This window comes from Equus caballus, chromosome 25, assembly GCF_041296265.1.
Source record: "Equus caballus isolate H_3958 breed thoroughbred chromosome 25, TB-T2T, whole genome shotgun sequence".
Classification (NCBI taxonomy): domain Eukaryota; kingdom Metazoa; phylum Chordata; class Mammalia; order Perissodactyla; family Equidae; genus Equus; species Equus caballus.
The window spans coordinates 10370801-10392856 of record NC_091708.1 but is presented as its reverse complement, the minus strand read 5'-3'; the positions used below and the strand labels follow the sequence as shown (position 1 = coordinate 10392856).

General features: G+C 53.0%; 1 protein-coding gene across 4 annotated transcripts in view; it reads left to right on the top strand.

The window, feature by feature from the left end:
- Positions 1–365: 365 nt before the first annotated feature.
- The window catches only part of PAX5 (paired box 5), a 186672-nt gene continuing 164981 nt past the window's right edge, over positions 366–22056 (top strand). For 2 of the 4 annotated variants that reach the window (XM_014735872.3, XM_070250371.1), the window contains exons 1-3: positions 6547–7932; positions 14005–14170; positions 19773–19970. In XM_014735872.3, the coding sequence (XP_014591358.1) occupies positions 7890–7932; positions 14005–14170; positions 19773–19970 (407 nt within the window). In that variant the 5' untranslated portion in view covers positions 6547–7889. 4 annotated transcript variants of the gene reach the window in all.

The following is a 22056-nucleotide window of genomic DNA, read 5'->3' as shown; positions in this document are numbered from 1 at the left end:
GCCGGGGCTCCCGGCTCGCCTTCGGTCGGCCCCTTCCCGTAGGCGCGCGGGCTAGTGCCCTGCTCCGTCTGAGCCTTCCTTCCCTCCCCCCCACCCCCCTATAAAAGTCCAGGGCGGCGCGGCGGCGGCACTGCTGCTCTCCCGGCCTCGCGCGCGGCTCCGGCCCGGCCCGGCCCGGCCCGCCTCGTCCGGCCCGCTGAGCAGGCCCGGCCGCACAGCGCGGACACCCTTTCCCGTCTCGGGCCGGCAGTGCGGGGCGGCACGCTGGGGGCGCGGCGTGTCTGGGGACATCTTGTGATGTTGGCGAGAACAGGACATGATCTCACATGGCGAGAAGCTCTTTAGTTCCTTAATCATTTCACGGTGCCTTCGGATGCTTTTTTTCCACCTAAAACGTTTAGTTTCAGCTCAGTGATCAGCTACCCCAGCTCGGCGGGGGAGCGGAAGGCTTGAATTATTCCGACCTGTGAGCGGCCCCTGGCACCAAAAAAAAAAAAAAAAAAAAAAAAAGCACAAAAAGTGGAAACTTTTTTCCCTGTCCATTCCATCAAGTTCTGAAAAATCAAAATGGATTTAGAGAAAACTTACCCGACTCCTCGGACCGGCAGGACAGGTAGGACGATTCGGGCTCCAGGGGTGCGAACTCTGGGACCCAGGCGGCGCTGGTCCCCACGCACGTCGGCCCTGGGGGGCGGAGGGGCGCTGCATTTTCGCAGGGATTGACTGCGTGTCTGTGGCGCGTTTGTATGTCTTTGCACACACTTCTCCATCAGTCCAAGTGTCTGCGATTTTGCCTATGTTTTTCTCTATTTCTGAATGTTTATTCGAGTGTCTATCCGGGAGCCTGAAAGTTTGTTTGGGTCTGTGTGTTTACATAGGGGCTCAGAGTGTGCATGAATGGCTGTGAGTTTGTGTGTCCCTGTATATGTATTTCTAAGTGTCTGAGTGTGCATCCAAGAGTTTGTGTGCCTGTGTGTATCTTTATATTCATGAGCGTGTTACTGTGTTTATGAGTTGGTTTTCCTGGGTACTGTTCTTTGTCACATCCAAAATGTGTATCTATGAGTGGCATAGTATATTATAATTTGGATAAGTGTCTGAGTGTAAATCCACTCCTTTAAGGGTCTGTGTTCACCTGTCATATTCCAAGTGATTTTGGAAGGGAGAGTGAGATGGTTACACTGACCCTTCCATTTTTGGATGTCAACAGCTGTTCACTGTGTAGAAGCTGATGTACACAACAGTCGGTGCCTCTAGGCATAGAGATGGGTGTCGGGGCTGTGGGGGTCTGCTGTGCTAAGCCTGTGAACAGTCAGGCTCAGGTCGCGTTCTGTTGGGAGAACCAGGATTGGAGGTGTGAATCCTGGGTGTGCAGCCCCTCAGTGTGTAGTGTCCGCCGTTTCGCCCTGTGGGCACTGTTGGGTCTACCACTTGTATTAAAGGGTCTCCCGTGGCAGGTACAACCTTGGCAGGTGTGAGGGGGCAGCCTAGCCTATAGGCTAGTTGTGACATTTCTGGGGACCCCCTGCCAGCCTTCGCTTTCACCTAGACAAGCCTCTGACACTGGGTGTGTGTGTGTGTGTATACTGTGTGCTCAGGCTTTATCTTGTGGGTGCCGCTCCAATGGAGGAGAGCACAAGTGGGAGGACGTGTGTGCCTAGCCTGGGCTTCCTGCTCTGCTGTCTGTACGTACACAGGCCTTCCTGGCAGAGGGCCTGCTGTCCCTGCCCAGGCCTGGGCAGTGGGTAGCAGGGTGTGTTTGTGTTTGAGAGGAGGTGGCAGGCAGCAGGAGGCCTCTGACTGTCCTGAGGTAAAAGCCCAGGTGCAAGTCTCTTACTCACTGGGCCAAGTGTGTTAACCCCTACCCAGACACACCCCTGGCCCTGGCAAGAACTCCCCTCCTCCATCCCTGTGGATCTGTGAGCCCACCTTCCACGTTGGCCCTAAATACAGATGAAAAAGCAGAGAGAGAAGGGTGGACTTACACCCCAAACCCAGGACAACTCCATGGGCGTAGATGTGTTTCCAAAATCGAGACTGGAGAGAAGTGAGGGTAGAAATCTGAGAGGTGTGGAATTGAAGAGGATTCCCCAGGGAGAGGGTGCAGGAAAGGGAACCCAGAACCCCCCCTCTGCCTCACCCCAACTCTCCCCCTCCCCCTGGTGGGTCCCTTAGTAAGTAGGCCTCCCAGAGGTGTCAGGGGCTAGGTGTTGTGTATGTGTTGGGAGTGGTCAGAGGCTTGTCTGGGAGAGGGTCTGCGTGCCTGGCCCGGCTGCCTCTGCTGACAAGCTGTCTGCGAAGAATGTAATTCACGCGGTCGATGGGCTCTTTGATTAGTTCAATCGCCTGAATAATCGTTTAATCAATAAAGCATTTCATTCCTCAGCCAGGCGGGCCTGGGTGGGGCTGGGGGGCCCCAGGTTGGCCAGAGTTTAAAAATCCGGAGAGCCACGCCCCTATTTCCCACTGGATTGCGGTAAAGGCAGCCTGCTGGGAAAGGGCCGACAAGACCTCTCAGGTAACACTGACTTCTGCCTTTCTGCACCAGCCTGGGCCCGGCTGGGGAAGAGGAGAGAGCTGAGGAGCTGGCCAGGCTGGCGGCATCCAGGTCTGGTTTTGGGTTTTTGCATGGGTTTCTCCCCTCTCGCAACTTCGAGGCCTTTTATGGACCGCTTGACCCCCCCTTTGCTTCCTGTAGGACTGTATCCCATTCCTTCTCTTGACCTCGGTTTCCCCATCTGGAGAATGGGGAAGGAGTGTATGCCCTTCTACCTCTAAAATCGGGTAGGGTCAGCCCTGAGCGGGGAGCCACTTAAGGATCCTCTTGTCTAGCCTCTTCATTGTGGTACCAGAAAGGGAAAACTGAGGTCCAGAGAGGGGCAGGGGCTTGTCTGAGATCACACAGCAGGAGGTGTGGAAGGAGGAGGACTGGAAGGCCACTTCTCTGCCCTTTGACCTGTCATTCCTGCTGGGGGAGGAGACAGAGTCCCAGCCTCCAGAGGCCCCTTGGGGAAAAACTGCTATGGGACAAGCTTGCTGAGGTGGGGATGAAGCGCCTGAGGCCAGGGAGCCCAGGACAAGCTGGAAGCTGCCTGGTGGACCTTGGCACCCAGTCCGCCAGCTTTGGACTGAGTTTGGCCCAGTGATGACAATACTCCCCATCCATGGGTCTCTGTCCTTCAAAACCTCGGGAAGCCTCCTCCCAGGGGTTCTTCTCCCCATTCCACACGAGGGGAAGCTGAGCCCCGCCCCCCAAGTCTTTGGGAGTGAGAAAGGTAGTCCCAGAGCCCCTGGCCTTCAGGGTTCGCTGGTAAAGAGAACAAATCCTGACAAAGGCAGTTTACACAGTTCTTGAAAAATCTGGTTAATTCTCCCCTTTTTTCATCCACTTCAACAATTCCTACAAACAGACCTGGGCGAGGCAGAGCAAACCCCTGCTCCAGGCGCAGGAGTCACGCAGGAGTCGCTCTGACCGGATTAGCGGCGTAACCTCGGGTCTCTTTGATGCTTTTGAAATGTGGGTTAGAGAGCAGCCAGCTAGCGGGACAGCAGCATCTCGGACTGTCCTGAACTGAGCAGCCAATCTGAACCCTGCAGGCCTCGCTTTGCGCGAAGCAAGAGCAGGGAAATGGGCTGGACCTGGGCTTTGGGAGCTGGTCTCAGGCCCACAGAGCGCTCCGGCAGCCCCTGGCCCTGACGCCGCCGGCGCTGGACGGGCGGACTGGGGGAGAGGAAGGGAGGCGGGGAGGCGGTGTGTTCCGGGTAATGCCAGGTTTGTGTCTGAAGACCGAGGGGACGTCCTCGGAAGATGTTTTGACTTCTCAAACGTTCTCAAGCGGGCTTTCTTTCAATAGCAAAACTTTCAAAGGCAATTCGATTTACGTAAATCGAGTTTCTTCCGGGATGGTTTCTTTTCCCGTCTCCCGCCTCCAGCGCTTAGCACAGGGCCCGGCCCAAAGTCGTACTGCGGGGAGAACGCACCCCCGCGACTGTGGCGCACCGCGAGGCCCGCTAGTCTCTCTCCTGGACCCAGACTCGTGGGCTCGTGGGCTTCCAGGGACAGGACTGAGGTGCAGAAGACCAGCTCCGTCAGGGAATCGCTGTGTAATCTCGGGCTAGTCACAGAACTTCTCTGGGCCGCTGTTTGGTGGCTGTAAGACCGGGCTGGGTGGCCAGGATATCGGGTCTGGTGGCACCTCTTGGCGTTAGAAGTTCCCGGAGGCCGGCCGCTCGGGTGGCGGTGGATGACCCCCACACAGAGGGGACCCCCCTCTGCTCCGCGGACCGCAAAGGGGCTGCTCTCCGGCACACGTTGGGCAGCCCAACGCCGTCCTGAAGCCGAACGCCTTCTGTCTGAAATGGGAATCCGAGCTGTTCCTGTCTAGGTTTTGTCAGCGGTTCCATCCCAGCCGGCAGTGCTCCGGGCATTGTGTCCAAGCCTCACCGGTATGGGACGGAAAATCAGTTTGTGTTGGCAGATCCTCGCTAGGTCTCTTGATTTGGTAGCACCCCCCGCCCCCGCCCACCACCACCAAAAAAAAACACCTCTCCACCATCCTGAGAGTGGTCCTTCTGCGAAAGAGATTCCCAGGCCACAGCCTATCTTCTGGCCCGGACTTGCTATGTGACCTTGGACAAGTGCATCCCGCCTCCTCGGCCTCAGGTTCCGCATCTGTAAAATGGGGAAAGCATAGCCTCAGGGTCCTTTTAGGTCTAAGACTTTAGAATCTGAGTTTCTAGGCCTGAACTCAACGAGCGTGGGGTTTGAGGTAGAGATGTCACTGGCTGGGTCCCTCAGGTGTCCCCACACTCCCGCCTCTCCCGTGGGAACTCAGAGCCGCCACATCCAATTCTAGTCACTTCCGATCCACTATGCGCCACCGGTAGAGCGAAGGCGGGAACCCCAACTCATCCTGGTCCCTCTCCCAAGGTTGCCATCTTCCTAGGGGGCGAATATCCGGACAGGCAGGGTTCCAGACAAAGGAGAGAGACCGCAGCCACCCCACCCCAGTGCACACTGCAACCTTCTGGGCCCCCAGAGGCCGGCCAGGGGCCGTTTTCTTCAGCTGTGCCCCGGAGAGGGTGGGGACGGTATCAGAGGCGGAAGCTTATCGACCGTTCTGGGGCAGCTGGGTCTGGGACAGGAACAGAAGGTGGGTCCGACGGCCGACCCAGTGTAGGGGTGTGAAAAATGGGACAGAAGTAGAGACAGGGGAGACTGAAGCAGAGAAAGACCCAGCGGTCCTCCTAGAGTCAACTTGGGCTCTGTCCTCCTTACAAATCCAGGTCTGGAGCAGGCGTTTCAGACCCTTGTTTTGGTGGATTTATGTTTAATATTAGAGGATCATCAATTATGAATTCAAAACGGTGGGTCTTGGGATCACTACCACGAGCTGCTGGGGCAGGGGAGTCTTCAGCGTCTCTGCCAGGGCTGGGCTCTTGCACGTGCAGGTGCTCACAGTAATATTGTCACCTGGTGTAGAATGGCTGCCACATGCCTCCTTTTCAAAGTCCAGTTCATTTGATTGTGGTCCCAGGGCCTCACTCCCCCCAGAAACTGAAACTCGCTGGTCAAAGATCCTACTCTTCTGGACCAGGAGAAGGAGAGTTCTTCTAGAAATCCATCCGTTTTGTCTTAAAAGCGACAAGAACTTCCCCTGGAGGGGGAAGGTCGGATTTTCTCAATAGCTGAAAGCTGCAGCGTGCTAGCACGCCTGGAGCGGCTTTGCGCGGCCCTTGCAGACAGAACACGCCCGCCTGCCGGCCCGCCCACTGCCCACTTCAGGCACCCTCATTAGCACGGACGCGACTGGGTTCACTTAGTTCCCAAGAGGCCTTGCACCGGATGCAGAATTGCCTCTGCGAACGGAAGCCTTCACTATGCGCATCACTAGCCTCCAGAGCTTCTGGCAGCTCCTGGTCTGAGGCTGGAAAGAGAGGCTCAGGGCTCAGGGCTTAGGCAGCCTGGTCCAAGCCTCAGATAGCCCCCTCCCCCAGGACACCCTGGTTATTAGCTTTAAAGGAGTGTGAGAGTTCTTTCTCCTCAATGTCTCTGCCTGTGGTTAGCTCAGAATTGGGGGCCCTACTGGTAAAATGAGGGAGCGGGGTGGACGAGGAGGAGGCAGCATTGGCATAGTAGGCGCTTGATAAAATTATGAAATGTTTCCGCTGGAAGGAGTCTTCGTTAAAGTCGAAGTATGCCAACTCTGCCCATTTTACAGATGAGGAAACTGAGGTCACAATGGGGCAGATGTGCGCACACTACGAGTCCATCGCGGGTCTGATGGATCTCTACTGCGTTCCTTGTTTTCCTCCAACATCCGGGGTGTGTGTGTGTGTGTGTTTTCTGGAGACTATCCCCCCACTCTCACCCTCCACCCCCGCCTCGGCTGCCCCCAATCCCTCAGGACGTCCCACGGTCCCTACGCCGCTGCGAGGAGGCCAGGCTCCCGCGGGACCTGCTGCGGGACTCTTCACACTGCGTGGATCCCCTTCCCCCTCCTCCCTCCGCGCTCCACTAGGCCTTCGCCCCGCGCGTTTGTCAATGAACGTGGCGCCGCCGCCTGGGCCACGCCCCCCATTCTCTCCCATTGCTCAGGTATCGGCTAATCAGGCGGAGCCCGCCGGTTGTTCGGCCAATGGAGGGGTGTCTCGGGCCAGGGCCGGCTGCCTCCGCTCTGATTGGCTTGATGAAGCGTGATTGGCAGGTTAGTCCCCGCCCCGCCCCCGCCCCCGCCCGGAGGGAGGCTGAGCCCCGGGCGGCGCTGTCCACACGCAGCGGGTCCTGAAAGCGGCTCCGGGGCGGCGCGGTGGCGCACTGTGCGCGCCGAGCAGGCGGAGGGCTAGCGCCGGCGGCGGCGGCGGAAGCGCGGGCAGTCAAAGCCGACAGCGACTCCATCTCAGCACCGGCAGTCCCGGCGGCCTTGGTGGAAGGGACCTTCGGCTCTCTCCTCTGTCCCTCGCTCCACGCCTGGGGCAGGCGAGGCGGCCGTCCTGGAAGAGGCAGCTGAAAGACAGTCGAACCAGACCCCCGAGAGAGGACAGCGGGGCTCGAAGAGTTGGTGGGCGCGAGGCAGATACTCAGGCGAGGAAGAGACCGTCGCTGTTGTCCCCATCCTGGTCACAGCGATGGGGGAGCAGCGGGGCCCGCGGGAACTTTGAAGATAGCGGGTCCCGGGCGTGAGGGCTGCAAGCTCCCGGGGCCTCTGGAGTCTCGGCCCCAGAGTCAGCGGCGGAAGCGTCTCCGAAACCGCCGGGGCCCCAGCGCGGCCGGAGAGGAAGTTCTTTGCAACTTCGTTCGAGACGTCGGAGAGCCGGGTGGAGAGAGGCTGAGGTGGCAAGTGCGAGGCGCAGAGACTCAGGGAAGCAGAGAGAGAAAGGATCCGGGTAGACCGAGAGGTCGAGGAGACTCCAGAGGCAGTGAGGCCGCGGAACCAGCCTGGCAGCCCGCGGGCCTCGCTGCGCCCCGAGTGAGCCAAGGGCTGCGTGTCCCGCAGGCCTCCTCCAAGCCGCTCCTACCGGAGGCCGGGGACTCCTAGCCGTCCCGGAACCGGGCCTCTACGCTATGCCCCCGAGGCTGCGTGCGCCTTGGCCGCAGCTACCCCGAGAAGGGTCCGGAGCCGCCGCCTGAGCCAGCCCAGGAGGGAAGCCACCAGGAGTTGGGCGCCCGCTGGCAGCCGGACTGCAGTAGCGACGTTCCTGCCTCCAGGCGCAGCAATCGGCGGTCTCCGGCCGGGCGGCTCTGAGAGAGGCCCCAAAGCTCCAGCGGCATTTTCTGAGCCCAGCTCGTACAGTGCCTGGCCTGACGGCGCGGCTCCCCAGCCCCACTGGGCAGCCCCCTGGCGCCGGGAGGCGGCGGCGTGGGCCGGCCTGCAGTCTGGAGCGCCCCGATGGAAATACACTGTAAGCACGACCCGTTTGCATCCATGCATAGTAAGTAGGCGGCGAGCTCGCTTCTCTCACTCCCTGGCCGGGACGGGTTGGGGATGCCGGACCGCGGGGCAGGTACTAAGGCCGGGAGGACCCAGGACTTCTGTAGCTGCACAGTCAAGTTTGCAGAGTGCAGGTCTCCCAGGGCAGGGCATGTGGAACAAGCGCCTGGCATCCCGGGCCGCAGCACTGGGCACCGGGAATCCCGCCTCCAGCAACACGTATTGCAGGCAGCGAGCTGCAGCCTTTGGTGGGCTCTGGCAGCGACATCTCAGTGTGCGAGGAGAATCCTGGCTGGGACCAGGAGAGGGCTCCGGCCAGGCTAGTTGGAGGGCACGAAGTTGTAGGGAGAGGTCAATTTGGGTCTCATACAGCCCCACAACCCAACCCCGATGGCACCTTTTTCAGCAGTGAGGCTGAACAAGACTAGTGCTTGGAGGGGTAGTGGGACCCCGACCAGTGCCTGTGTGCTTGTGTATGTGGAGGAAGAGATTGAGAGTGAAGTGAGACACCAGGTCCAGAACTCTAAAGGCGTCCTCGAGTGGAGGAGTGGGATTTGAAAAATAAACGAAATAGTGGTCCCTGAGCTGAGCTTCTGCTTAGAAGCAGCCAGTTCATACAGAGATCCTTAAGACACCATCAAGTCCTTCTCTACAGGACGCTTCCCTCATGATCGTTCTCCCTTAAAAAAAAAAATCAAGAAGTAGAAGCCAATTAGTCACCATCCAGGCGCCCCCCGCCTTCTGAAAGACGCCGAGTGTGTAGGAGACGGGAAGGGTCGTTTTGGGAGCGGGGAAGCCGGTTCAGCCGCCTGGCCCGCTGGGATCTGCCAGATCACCCATTAACACAGCCTCCAGTGAGATGAGCGCTCCCCTCACGGTGAGTTAACGCCGGATTGGATTCGGAGATTTCGAGGAAATTCCAAGTGGAACGAATCGTGTTTCTCTTTGCCGCTGCAGAGCTGGGCCGGAGCAAGCCGCCAGGCTTTGGCGGCATCCAGCCGGGTACCCAGCTCGGGTCCCGACGAGCCGCAGGTCAGGGCGTTCCTCCCGGGCTGAGAGCGCCCCCCCGCCCCAAGCTAGGTTCCTCTCAGCCCAGGATCCCGCTCACCCAGCCCTGGGTCCCCTATTTAACAAAGGCAACAGAGACCCGGCTGGAGAGAAGGCGAGCTTTCCTGGGCGAATATGTCCCTTTCTGCCCCGGAGGGCGAGTGGTCTGTTAGGCAGGGAAATGCTGATCTAGGCTGCCGGGGCTGGCTGCGGGCAGGTCAGTTTCTCTTTGTGTCAATTTCCCGAGTCCGAGGTAATCTACCAAAGCGGTGGGGAGATTTACCCGGAGAAGCTGCTTACTCGAGTCCCAGCCCAAACGATTCCTCACCGTTTGGGGCCTGTGCCAAAACGGTTTCCAGTCCATAGTGACCCCAGCGCCCCGGGTAGCCGTCTCCTGCGCAGACCTGAGCCGGGCTGGGGGAAGCTCTGGTCTCGCAGAGTGAGACAGGAAACAAACGAGTTGGGGTCGATACTCTGAGAGACGGGCAAACCCTTAGCTCAGCCAAGGAGCGACTGGGGGGCAAAATGGGGAGGGCTGGCCCCTGCACTTCTCTTCTCGCTGGCGGGAATCCACAGACCCTCACTGCCTCCTTCTGTGCAGAACCCAGCGGCCGGAGGTCGTGCTGGGGCCCTCGGGGAGATAGCATCAGACCCGGTGGTCTCTCGGCTGTGCATGAGGGTGCAGACGGCAGCTCCTTCCAGGTGCTGGTTAGCCGACTACTAATGCCTGTGTCTCTGTCTCTCCTTGTCCTGGCCTTCATCTGCCTCCTCCTAGAGAAGTGCTCCCTCCTCCCATTTTCATTCTCCCCGGCAGCTCGGTGGGGGCTGGGCCCCAGCCAGCCTAGCTTCCAGAGCTAGCTTTTCTGGAAGTGCCCTTGGTTCTGACTCCCAAAGCTATTTGCTTGCACAATGCAGGCCTGCTCTGGGGCCCCAATTTGTTGGTGATGGGGGGCCAGTTGTATGGTAGATTCTGAGAGGTCACCTGGGTAGTAGGGGCTCAGACCAAGTCCCACCTCCTCATCTTTGATTCTGGCCCTGGTCAATTTCTGCCTCTTACTTGCCCCCGTTTGAGCAGGACAGCTCTTGTGGGACAGTGGTGTTGGGAGGAGGGGCAGGCACTGCCAGGAAATGGGCTTCTGAGTTTCCCTTCCCCCACTCCCTATTTCAGACTCATCATTTTCATCAGCGCACTGGCCTCCCACCCCCTCCCCAGATGTTTTCCTCCCCCAGGTGTGGTTACCAGTTTTAAAGCACTTTTATAGCCAGTCTCCTACCTGAGTATCTTCTAAACCTTCAGCTACACCCATTTTACAGAGTATGATATTGCAGTCAGAGAGACAAAAGGACTGACAGGAAGTTCACATGGGCAAAGCTGGAGCTGGTTCTTGGGTCTTCGAGGATTCACAGAAGGGGAGGAAGAGGGACTTGGATTCTGGAGAGAGGGCAGTGTACTGTCTGGGTGGGTACACACCTGTGTAAGGCGCTCTCTCTGTCTGGTTTAACTATATCTGTATCCATGGCCCAACTGTCCATGTGTGTCAGCACCTGTCTGTCAGAGAGTCTGTTAGGGAGATTTCATCCCTGCCCTTTCCCTGTATTTCTGTTTGCATGTCTGTGTGTCCTTTCATTCATCCTCTTCAGTGCCACTAGGAGGAATTACAATGACTCTGTGTGTCCTGGTGTTCAATCTGCTGCTGAGTCAGCAGAGACCCTCTCCCTAAGACCTTTGCCCGGCCATGGTCTTTGGGGTGTGGACAGGGCTCCTGGTGGGCGGCACGTCCTTATCAGGGCCCGAGGAGCATCTGTGGAGGCCAGCCCCTTACAGACCAGAGCCACGAAGGCCCCAGGGGCATCTGCAATTCAATCCTTCTCCCTCTACCCTCCTCCAAATCCTGTTCTGTCTGCCCTCTGGGGCGCGGTTGTGTTTCCCTTGTATCTGTGTGTCTGTTTCCTGGTCTTTGCCTTGATTTGTTTGCATCTGTCTTCTTGTCAGTGTCTCTGTAAATTCTATTTGACCCTGAGAAGTGTAGCTGAGTCGTGTCTCCCCCCAGCAGCCCCCACGGGATGAGCGCTCACCCAGCTGGAGTCCATAGGAAGTATAGGCTGGGACTTGGGTTCTCTGAAGAGATGTAGGGCTGGAGCTGGGGTCCCAGCCAACAAAGGTCCCCATCCACAGAAGTCCCCTGTCTTCCACATGCCCTCATACTGGGCTTCCTCCATTTTCTCTTCTCATCTTCTTGCCTCCCACTGTACACCACACTCACCTTTCTTTTCTTTGCCTGTTCTGGCTGATCCATTCTTTTTTCTCCTCCTCTTGGTTCCTCACCGGAGGCTTCCCTTCCAGGCTCTCTCTCCTTGCTGTCTGTCTCGTTTAGCTCCCACTCTGCACCTTCCCCTCACAGGTCTCTTTTCCCTATTTCTTTTCCTGTCCTGCCTCCCCTCTCTCAGGTTCCAGGTTTCACTTCTTTCTAGTCTCAGGGTAAGTGGGAGACATTGCCTTCTCGACTATAGTTTAAAATCACTGGCCCACCCGCCTCTAAATGCTCTATTGAACAGGACTGTGACGGAGGCAGAAAGGGCCAAGTTGGTCTGGGGCCTTGCCAGGACGTTGAGGGAGGTGAGGGGCTCCCAGGGCATCCTGGGTCTGGTGTCAGCTGTGGACATGTGGATCAGAGTCTGGAAGAACATTGGTGGCCTAGCCTTTGTGGTCAAGGGTAGCGGGTTTTGGGACCTGCTGTCACGTAGAGTGTCTGACCCTTGGCTTGGGGTTTTTTTCATGATACAAATGGTTCCAAAAGCTCACAGATGTCCTGCAGGACTACTCGTGGAACTTAAGTCCTCTGAAGGTTGCCACTATGTTTTGAGCAGAAAGTTTAAATTGCCAGTGGTATGGGGAACAGGCTAGTGTGCATGGGCCTCAATGCCTAGACCAACAGGTTATCTGAAAAGTGTGCTGGGAGCTTTTAGCTTCCTTTTTGTCGTCTCAGATGAGCTTGTACCAGTTTTGAATTTATTTTGTCCTTAATTCCAGCCTGTTTTTGAAAGATTCGTGCAACCCTTTTTTATTAGGTGCTCCCAACCCCAGAACAAAGCCTTCTTAAGGCCCTCGGCCGGGGCGGCTGCTGTCTTTCTGTTTTAGGTGACAGTGCAGTCGCGTTCCTAACTGCAAAACTCAATTCAGGATGGTTTTCCTTCTTGTCATGTCTGGAGTGTTTTAGAACAATCAAAGGCGATTAAAGCTCACTTTGAAAACCCGAGAGAAATTCAGCTTAGAACCAGAATTAAGTGCTGTTGTTGTATATGAAATCGTGTTTGTCCTTGAAATCAGCCTGAGCCTGGACATTTTGAGAAATGTTCAATTTGGACTCTTATGGGAAACATCAGTGAATTGCTTTGGCAGTTTTTAGGAAATAGGTTATGTTACGGGTGTTTTTTTCCCCTCCATTTCAGGTACTGTTCATGAACCTGGATAGTCGTTGAGTGCTGAGAAGGAATGGCTGAGAGGAGGGGGCTATATTGTGTTTTAGAGTTGGAGTGTGTGTATGTGTGTGTGTGTGTGTGTGTGTGTGAGTGTGGCCTCTGAGACGCCCTGGCCCCTGGTATAGTCCAGTCTCGGGCAAGTCCCACTTAAGAGGAGACTGCCCCCTCCTTGGCCTCTGGGCTGCCAGCAGCATTGGTAAAGGCTTGGACTTGGCTTTCAGCTTTGACAGTCCTCAGCAGTGTCAGTTAGTGGCTGATTAACAACTACAAGATCGGTGATGTTGCTACATGGGATCACTCTGTGTTTGCTGGGGTGGCTCTTCCAGTTACTGGGATCCCTGTTTCCCTCCAGCTGGACCGTGATGTCAGAGAGGCGAGATTCTTTCCTGGATTCCTCTTAAAATCCATCCAGAGCCTTTGTAAAACCTGGGACTCAGAAGCCTTCTCTGGCTTCTTTATTTCCCCTGGACTAACTTACAGCTGCTTGTCAATTGCAAAACCCTCCAAAAATTCCAGGGAAACTCTTACAACAGATCCTGATGCAGCAGAGTGCGATGTCATCCTCTGACCCATTTCTTTTGTGTGCTCCGAGAGGGTGCAGTGTCTAGTCTGCATGTCAGCCTCACCTTTTTTGTTAATTTGTTTTTTTCCCCCTTTATTGAGATTATAAGCCTCACTTTCTTAAAAACTGTGTTTTTGTCAAGGCAGTGGTTGGATTTTCTCTCTGTACTCTGCAGACACTATTTAAAAAATTTTTAAGTCTTTAGCCCTTGAGTCAGACTGTTGATTTAAAAAACATTTTTTTTTTGAGATCTAGGTTTATTGGAATAGTCCATCTCATTTTTTGTGTGTGTGTGAGGAAGACTAGCCCTAAGCTAACATCCATTATCAGTCTTACTCTTTTTGCTTGAAGAAGATTGTCGCTGAGCTAACATCTGTGCCCATCTTCCTCCATTTTGTATGTGGGATGCTGCCACAGCATGGCTTGATGAGCTGTGTATAGGTCCGTGCCTGGGATCCAAACCCATGAACCCTGGGCTGCTGAAGCAGAGCATGCGAACTTAGTCACTATACCACCAGGCCGGCTCCATCCTTTTCAAATTTAAAGAGTTTGTTAAAAGGAAAGAGTTTTATTTCTAAAAATCTCTTTAAATTTAATGTATTTTAAAACGTATTTTCTCCCCAGGATCTTCCTTAGACCTGAGCATCATGTATGTAGTAAGTTGTGTCCCTAGTATTGATTGAAATCTTTGCATATTCCACTGTTAAAAAAAATTACAAGGAAAATGCTAGCAACTAAAGGAAACAGTATCGGGATGCTTGCTGTCAATAGCCCAACTGACCCGGCAAAGATGGACAAAGGCTAAGATTAATTTTTGAAAGCAGTCTGAGGTGCTCATGTAGCCCGCACCAGCTGACTCCAGGCCCAGCGCATCCGGCCTGCGGCCATTTCCCATCAGAGAGGCCCTGGGGCTCTCAGGCGCTCCCGCTGTGTGACTGGTTCTAACTGCTCTTTTCCTTGCCTTTTGTTTCTGATCTGTTTCAGGACATGGAGGAGTGAATCAGCTTGGGGGGGTTTTTGTGAACGGACGGCCACTCCCGGATGTAGTCCGCCAGAGGATAGTGGAACTTGCTCATCAAGGTGTCAGGCCCTGCGACATCTCCAGGCAGCTTCGAGTCAGCCATGGTTGTGTCAGCAAAATCCTTGGCAGGTAAAGGCAGGGGCTCCAGGCTCCCCTTGGCTTTTCAAATAATGAACTCAAACACAACCCGGCCTCTGTCCGATGTGCCAGTGTCATAGTGAGAGTCACAGTGGCACTTCACTCCACATGCACAGCACTTTAGAGTTTGCAAAGCCCTTTTGAGGCCATTCAATTCAAAGTCAGCCTGTATCAAGTGACATGTGGAACAAGGTGCCTGAGTCGGGAGGGATGACCTGTCTTCTGAAAGCCTGGCAAATTATTCCAAAGAACCCGAGTAAGAGGTTCTTGGGAATTTGTGCTACACATCTTGGGTGAGCCGAGGGCTTGGGCAGGCCTGGATGGAGAATCCGCAAGGTATAAGGTCATGTAACCAGAGTTCGATGTTTCATTTCAACGTTTGCAAAAAGCACACTCCATTTTTAAAAGTCAGCTGTCATTTTCAGTTTTGGGTTATCATCGGCTGCCATATTTCCCTTCTGTATGTTTTGTTTCCTTCGTAGTGATGGACATCCTAAGTATATATTAAATTAGGGAAGAAAAAAGACCCCAAACAAACAAACATGAACTCAAATCTGACATTTGAAAGTTGCCACTTGACGTGGTAATTTGCTGCAAGCAAAGTACCAACATGCTGTTTCTCCCAGAGGGCTGGGCAGCGTGTTAGCGCTCCTGGGGGAGCCTCAGCATGACCCAGGGAAGCGAGTTCTGAGACGAGGAAACAAACCTAGAGAGGCAAAGTAACTGACCTAGGTCCATGCGACCAGTCCGCGCTTGGCTGGGAAGAGGCCCAAAGGCCTCCCAGACCACATGCGTCTCACCTCACCCCAAACTCAAGCCACAGGTTTGTTTCAGGGAAGTTGTTATAGGTCTGCTCCGGCAGCCAGAAGCATTCTCAGCTTTAGCTGTTTGATGCTTTCTCAGGATTCCTCTCCCTGGGTCAGAAAGCAACCTTTGTCCTGTGGCTCGCATTATGGTTTGAGAATGGATGCCTGAATCAAAAATACTGGTTTTGAAGTATGTCAGTCACTGCATGACTTTCTGGTGCTCTTTCCCTTCTATCTGCTGAAATTTAAGAAATTCTTTCAGATGAAGGGAGCGACAGTTTTTTTTTTTTTTTAAAGATTTTATTTTCTTCCTTTTCCCCCCAAAACCCCCCAGTACATAGTTGTGTATTCTTCGTTGTGGGTCCTTCTAGTTGTGGCATGTGGGACGCTGCCTCATGGTGGTTTGATGAGCAGTGCCATGTCCACGCCCAGGATTCGAACCAACGAAACACTGGGCTGCCTGCAGCAGAGCACACGAACTTAACCACTCGGCCACGGGGCCAGCCCTGGAGTGACAGTTTCTAACCTTGGGGAGGCTTGCTGGAAGCTAGGGGAAGAAGTTTCAGGGCCAGAGGTCTGTCAGCCCCTTTAGGGACCTTGATCCCTGTGTTTATTCCTCATCCTCCTGCCCATCGCGGGGCCATCTCCTCCGTGGAGGCTGTGAGCTCCACTTCTGTTAGCGCTCAGCAGCCAGTGAGCCCCAGTGGGGGTTCAGGGGTAAAGGCAGGACATCAGCGTGGTGCTCTTGTGAGATAGTGGTTTGGCGAGAGGATAGGAGCGAGAGTAGAAGAAGAAAAATAGAAGAGAGGCGGATAGAGAAAAGAGAAAGAGAAAAAGGAAGACAAAGGGAAAAAAGAATGATAAAAAAAAAAGAAACAGAAAGAGAAATGAAGACAAGATTGAAGGAGAGAGAAGGAGAGAGAGAGAAGAGAAATATTTTAGACTGTCTCAGTGTCAGGCTTCTAGAGCTGAATGGATCTTAGGTATGTTCTGGGGAAGCCTCTTCATTGTACCGAGGGAGAGAGAGAGAAAAAGAAGGCCCTTCCTTTGTTTTTGCTGAGACATCGTTGCTGAGCCGACATTTTGCTTGTTATTTGAAATCTTCTCAGGGCACGATGCTGAGCCCTCCTCTGAGGGGACATCCAGATGCTGGGTCCTCGTGTTCTGGTCCCCCAGAGCACTCCAATCTCCCCTGGAGGCTGAAGGGGACAGGGACCCTCCCAGGCCCAGCAGCAGCCTCCCGTGGCCCAGAATAGATTTGTCACTAGGTGGAGAGGCACTCGGAAGTTACGCGCCGCTCCGGTGCCTGGCCGTTTAAGTTGTCAACAATAAATTGGAATTTCATAGCTCATTATTTTCATAACTAAGAACCACAGTGGACAAAATGTCACTCTAATTAGAACTGCCTTTTAAGAAACAAGTTCAGCCCTAAATAACAGTGTGACTGGGAATTTGTGAACCGGGGCTGTTACATCCACTGATTCTTTTTGGTCACTGAAGAATTTGATGGGTGCACATGGGGTGACAGATTGTAGAGAGCATGTGCTGCGCGGTGGCTGTGGTTTTCAGAGGCTGCACGGCAAAGCAGGCAGAGTCCCTGGGGCAGGCAGGGACCCCCGTCATCTCGGAAAGGTGGTGGTCTGCCAGCAGTGTGGGCATTCAGTGCACAGAGCCTAAGGCCGCAGAGGGGCTCGAGAGGCACAGCCCGGTGGCATGTGAGGCCCATTTAAATCCATCTGAAAGCCTGGCTGTTGTCTTCTGTCACTGGAGCCTGGCTGGCAAGTTCAGGCCGTTTGGGGTTGGGTGGCATGTTACACGGTAATAAACACTCAGAAGATTTTAATCTACAACACATGCTCTTCATGTTTTGCAGCTTTTTCTTAACCATTCTGTATTTCGGTCTTCACAACAGCCCTGCAGGCAGGCAGGACAGACATCCTTCCCTTATTATACACATGGGATAACTGAGGCCCAGAGAAGCTAAGTGAGTTGGCCAAGGTCACACAGTGAGATAGAATCAGAGTAACTGACTAGCACCTACACCTCTTGACTCCCAAACTAATGCTCTTTGCACTGAACTACTGTGTGTTGGTGGCTGCTGTTCAGCTGTTGTGTGTAAGCCAAAGGGCTGCACGGCTGTTTTGATGAGGTGAAAGGGCAGTTACTTAGTCTGAATCCTCACTTGACACAGTTGCTAGTTGGGGTTTCCAGGACGGTCTGGGTTGCCTTCTAAGTGCCTGGCCCATGTGTCAATCAAAAGGAAGACAGAGAGGGGCTGGCTCCGTGGCCGAGTGGTTAAGTTAGTGCGCTCTGCTTTGGTGGCCTGGGGTTTCACTGGTTCGGATCCTGGGCGCGGACATGGCACTGCTCATCAGGCCACGCTGAGGCGGTGTCCCACATAGCACAGTCAGAGGCACTCACAACTGAATATACGACTGTGTACCAGGGGGCTTTGGGGAGAAGAAGAAAAAAAAAGAAGATTGGCAACAGATGTTAGCTCAGGAGCCAATCTTAAAAAAAAAAAAGGAAGACAGAGACCTCTTGTGTCAAGACCGCAGCCTCCTATGGCTGGCACTGCTCAGGGGGATGGCTAGTGAGAGCCCTGGGCGCTGCCACCCCCAGCCATGTCGCAGGGCAAGTGGGGCAGGGGCTTCATCCTGCCGCCCTCACAGAGTTGCTGCGTGAATTTTGCAGTTTCATTCAACTGACATACTTTGAGCACCCAGCACAGGGATGTCTATGTGTCTGTGACCCCTGCCTCAAGACAGTGCCTGCCATACCAGGCTCCTGGTGACGACTGAGTGAGTGAGTGAATGAATTAAAAGATGCATGTGAAAATGCCGGGTAAACAGTAAAGCTCTCTACAATTGCAAAGGATTATAATTATTTGATTTTTTTGCAACCAAAGCGGGAGTTTTCTCTAGTGGGAAGAGCACTGGATTCAGAGTCTGGTTTGAAAGCTGGGGCTGCCTCTGACTTCCAGAGGGGAGCTGGGCAAGTTGCTTAGTCTTCTGAGCATTGATTTTCTTTTCTGTAAAACTCTGCTGGCCTCTCAGGATTGGTGTGAGGATCAAGACAATTCAAGGAAGAGCTCTGTCAACTGTTAGTACCTGAATGAGTTGTGCTGATAGTAACAAATGACTTCCTATTGTGAAATTGAAAGGATAATTGGAGGCTGCAGAGACTGCTGTGTGCCTTGATTTAGGTACTTTTCTAGACTTCTGGAAAAAAAAGTATTTTTTTGGATATGTCTAAAAATGTGTTTGTGACTAATAACAATTTTCCAGCAATTACAGAAAGAGGGGGGATAGGTTGAGTTTTGCCTTAGGGTCTGAATTTGTACATGACTCACTCTTCTCAATGAAAAATAGAATTTCCACCTCCACATCTCCACTCCTAAATTGTTTCATCTGTTTCTAGAATATTCGCTAACTTGGCCCCAACCAGCCTCAGCCAGGCTGAGACTTCGCATCTCTTTAAATGTAACCAGTCGTTATTCCTGGGTAATATTTCTCCCTCATCCCACGGGAGAATCGCCTCTTTCCCTTATCTGTTATAAACTCTTGTTAGGTTTAAAAATTACCAGTCATTTCTAAAATGTCGTTTTGGTTAAAAAACATTTCTACTGTGAGATAATCTCCTTTGCAAGAGGAAGTCAAGAATCCCTCTGTAAATGTTGAGAGAGACATCCAGCGAAGGCTGAGATTCAGAAAAGAAATCAAGTAATTTTTTTCCCCTGAAATGATCTTTCATGGCACTCTTCTCCCCGGTCTCGGTTTTGCTGTAAAACCCTGACATCCTATTTGCGTTAACGAGGAAGAGCTGATAGCATGGAAATGTCCTTAGAAACAGCAATTTACCTCAGGGAGGTCCCTGGAAGACCTGCTGTGACTTGTGGTTGGTTTTTTGACTGCTTGGGTTTTGACTTACATATAACACATATTTCCAGTTAATTCTGGAATCTGACACTCTCTTTAATTTTACACCAGGGTTATTGTTTTTCTCTTATGGAAAAATAAGTTGCATTTTAGGGGATGGTTTCACAGAATGCAGAGGAATCTTCTAGGGGATGGGAGAGCGGGCAAATTAAAGGCACAAGCCAAGTTTCTGGGGAAATTTTAGCTCAGGAGTCTGAGCCACAGTCCTGGCTTGGCCACTTGGCCTTGTGTGGCCCTGGGCATGTCATCATACCCCTGTGGATCTCTGTTTTATACCTGTGGATGAGCGCCCATTCATTTATTCATTCACTCCTTCAGTCAGAACGTTTATATCCTTTACAACTGCTGTGGGGATCCAATGGGAAAAATGACTGGAAAGTTTCCTGTGAACTGTACGGTGGTAGATCAATGTGACAGAATTAATTAATTAATTATTGCGTAGCATCCTGACTAGCACTGACCAATAAGAATATAATGTGAACCATATGTGATATTTAAAATTTTCTAGTACCACATTAAAAAAAGAAACAGATATAATTAATTTTAATTATATGTTTTATTTAACCCAATATATTAAAAATATTATCGTGTCAGCATATAAGCAATATTAGAATTACTAATGAGATATTTTACATTCTTTTTTGGTATTGAATTTTGAAAATCTGGTGTGTATCTTATGCTTACTGCACATCTGAATTCAAACAAGCCAAGTTTCAATGTTCAACGGCCTCATGTGGCTGGTGGCTACTGTACTGGACTGCAGCTCTGGATGGAGTAGTCTGTTCTTTTGTTGCCAATATCCGTTTTGCTGGTTCCTCATGGCTAAGCTCCTTTCTCCTTGGGTCTTAGGTATTACGAGACGGGGAGCATCAAGCCTGGGGTAATTGGAGGATCCAAACCAAAGGTCGCCACACCCAAAGTGGTGGAAAAAATCGCTGAGTATAAACGCCAAAATCCCACCATGTTTGCCTGGGAGATCAGGGACCGGCTGCTAGCAGAACGCGTGTGTGACAATGACACCGTGCCCAGCGTCAGTTCCATCAACAGGTGAGGGGCTGATGCCTGGGGGGCTAGGGATCTGGGTGGAGTGGGGGATCCTGGGGACTCTGTGTGTGCCTTCCCTACAGATCTGGTCTCTCCTTTCACCAAAGCCCCTTAGAGGTCACGGCCGGAGGGATGCTAATGGGCCGGATGAATCTCTCTATCGCTATTCTCTTCTTCTTCCCAAGGTGGGAGGAGTCCTCGGCCCAGGGAGAGGAGGCCATGCCAACACCCTGGCTGCTTGAGATTCTTCTGAGCCCAGAGTGATTACCGTCACTCCCTTCACCACCCAACTCTGTGTGTGGAGCACTTAGTGAATTGTCCTGATTAGGCTTTCACAAGTGTCACTTCCTTGCAAGCCCAGGTTCAAGGTCTCAGCACTGGTCCATCTCCGAGCTTCCCAGGAAGAACGTTCTTGCATCTAGTTTGGGCAGAGGTTGAGCCACTGAGTGTGGGGAGCTGAGCTCTGACCTGGAGGTGGGAGACTGAGCCCCTTGTCCCAGCTCTGACGTAAACTCGAAGTGTGACCTTGACAAAGCTCTTCCTGTCTCTGAGCCCGTGGCCCTGGTGGGTCTGACGTGGGGCTGTGATCTCCAGGAGTGACATCTGGGACGCTGAGATGCTGTGGAGTTTGGGAGTTGCCCTCTCCCCAGTTGGCCCAGATCTCACCCATGGATAGAAAGACCCAGAGAAATACCGTGGGTACCAGGCTTGGGATCTTCCTGGGAGCTGCATGGCTCCTTCTCCTCTCCACTCTGACCCAGGATACATCTAGCAGAGCTCTCAGAGCTTTTAAAAGAAATCCCTGAAAGTTTTCCATGGTGGATGGCGCAGTCTCCACTCCACTGAAACCCGTAGAGTCAGGGATGAAGTTGTAAGACAATCAGAAATGATTGTTCTCTAAACTCCACAAAGAAAAGAGAAGGCAGCAGACCGAAAACTTGAGTGGTTCCCATTTCTTCAAGGTCACACCTTACCCTTGTCAGCGCAGAACCTATCTGGGACAGGGGATCCCTCACCCCCAGCAGGAAGAGGTAGTCATACTAGAATGTGTCTGAGATCCGCCTGGTCCCCACAGTCATTCCTGCTGTGCTGACTCAGATGCACAGAGTCACTGTGTGAGTATGTGTGTTGACATGCTGAGGCCTGCTCTCTCATGGACCGTTAGCCTGTTTTTCGTTTCTCAGCAAACCTTCACCACAGCCCTGACATCATGCACGGTGCCGAGAAGAGAGAAGGGATCCAGGCACACAGTGTCTTAGTCTCTGTTCTAGAAGTCCTCTTTGTCCAGAGTGGGATTCCAGCATGTGCTTATAGGTCTGGACTGCCCGAATTAGGCACAGACTTGTTGAGGAGGTAGCCACAATTGTGGTAGGTTTGAGGGAAATAGCTCCTGTTCTGTTTCTGGATTGTGAGGGGCTCCAGGGCGCTTGGTGAGTTCTCTACTCCTGGCTCATTGCAGGATTTCCATGGCACGAAGCAACAGGATTTTCCCCCAGGTCTCCAAACGCCCTAATGTAGACTGAGGCACATACTGCCTAGTCAGCCTGCTCCACAGGGGGTCTCCGCCGGACCTGGGGTTAGGCTGTGGGAGCCCACAGACTCCCCGCTGTAGGGTGTGTATGTAATTGGTGGTTCAAAAGATAACTGTAGGTTACCCGTGGGGGTCCCAAACTCTAATGCCTGTGTAGGGCTAGGCAGATAAGGCAACAAGTGAAGCAGACCAGGCATAAGGCAATAGGGAAAGGTTGGGTCTGTGGCAAACTGGAGAGCACAAGCCCTATCGAAGGGGCACTTGCTTCTCAGCTCCAGCCGAATGCTGCCAGGAATGTGGCCCAGTGGTTGCAGGTTTTTTCCATTCTTAAAGAGAAGCCAGGACTTATGTGTCCATGTATATATGCGTGTTCGTATATAGGAAATCTGTATATTTTTAAATGGTGGCAGTTAACGTCAATGAAAAAATGCCTTGCAGGACAAGCAGAAGTCATTTGCAAGGCTCCAGCGTACAGCCTCTGTAATACAAGGATGAAAATTGTTTTGTGATGAATTTATTTATATGTATTTTAGAGATATATAACTAGCACACAAAATC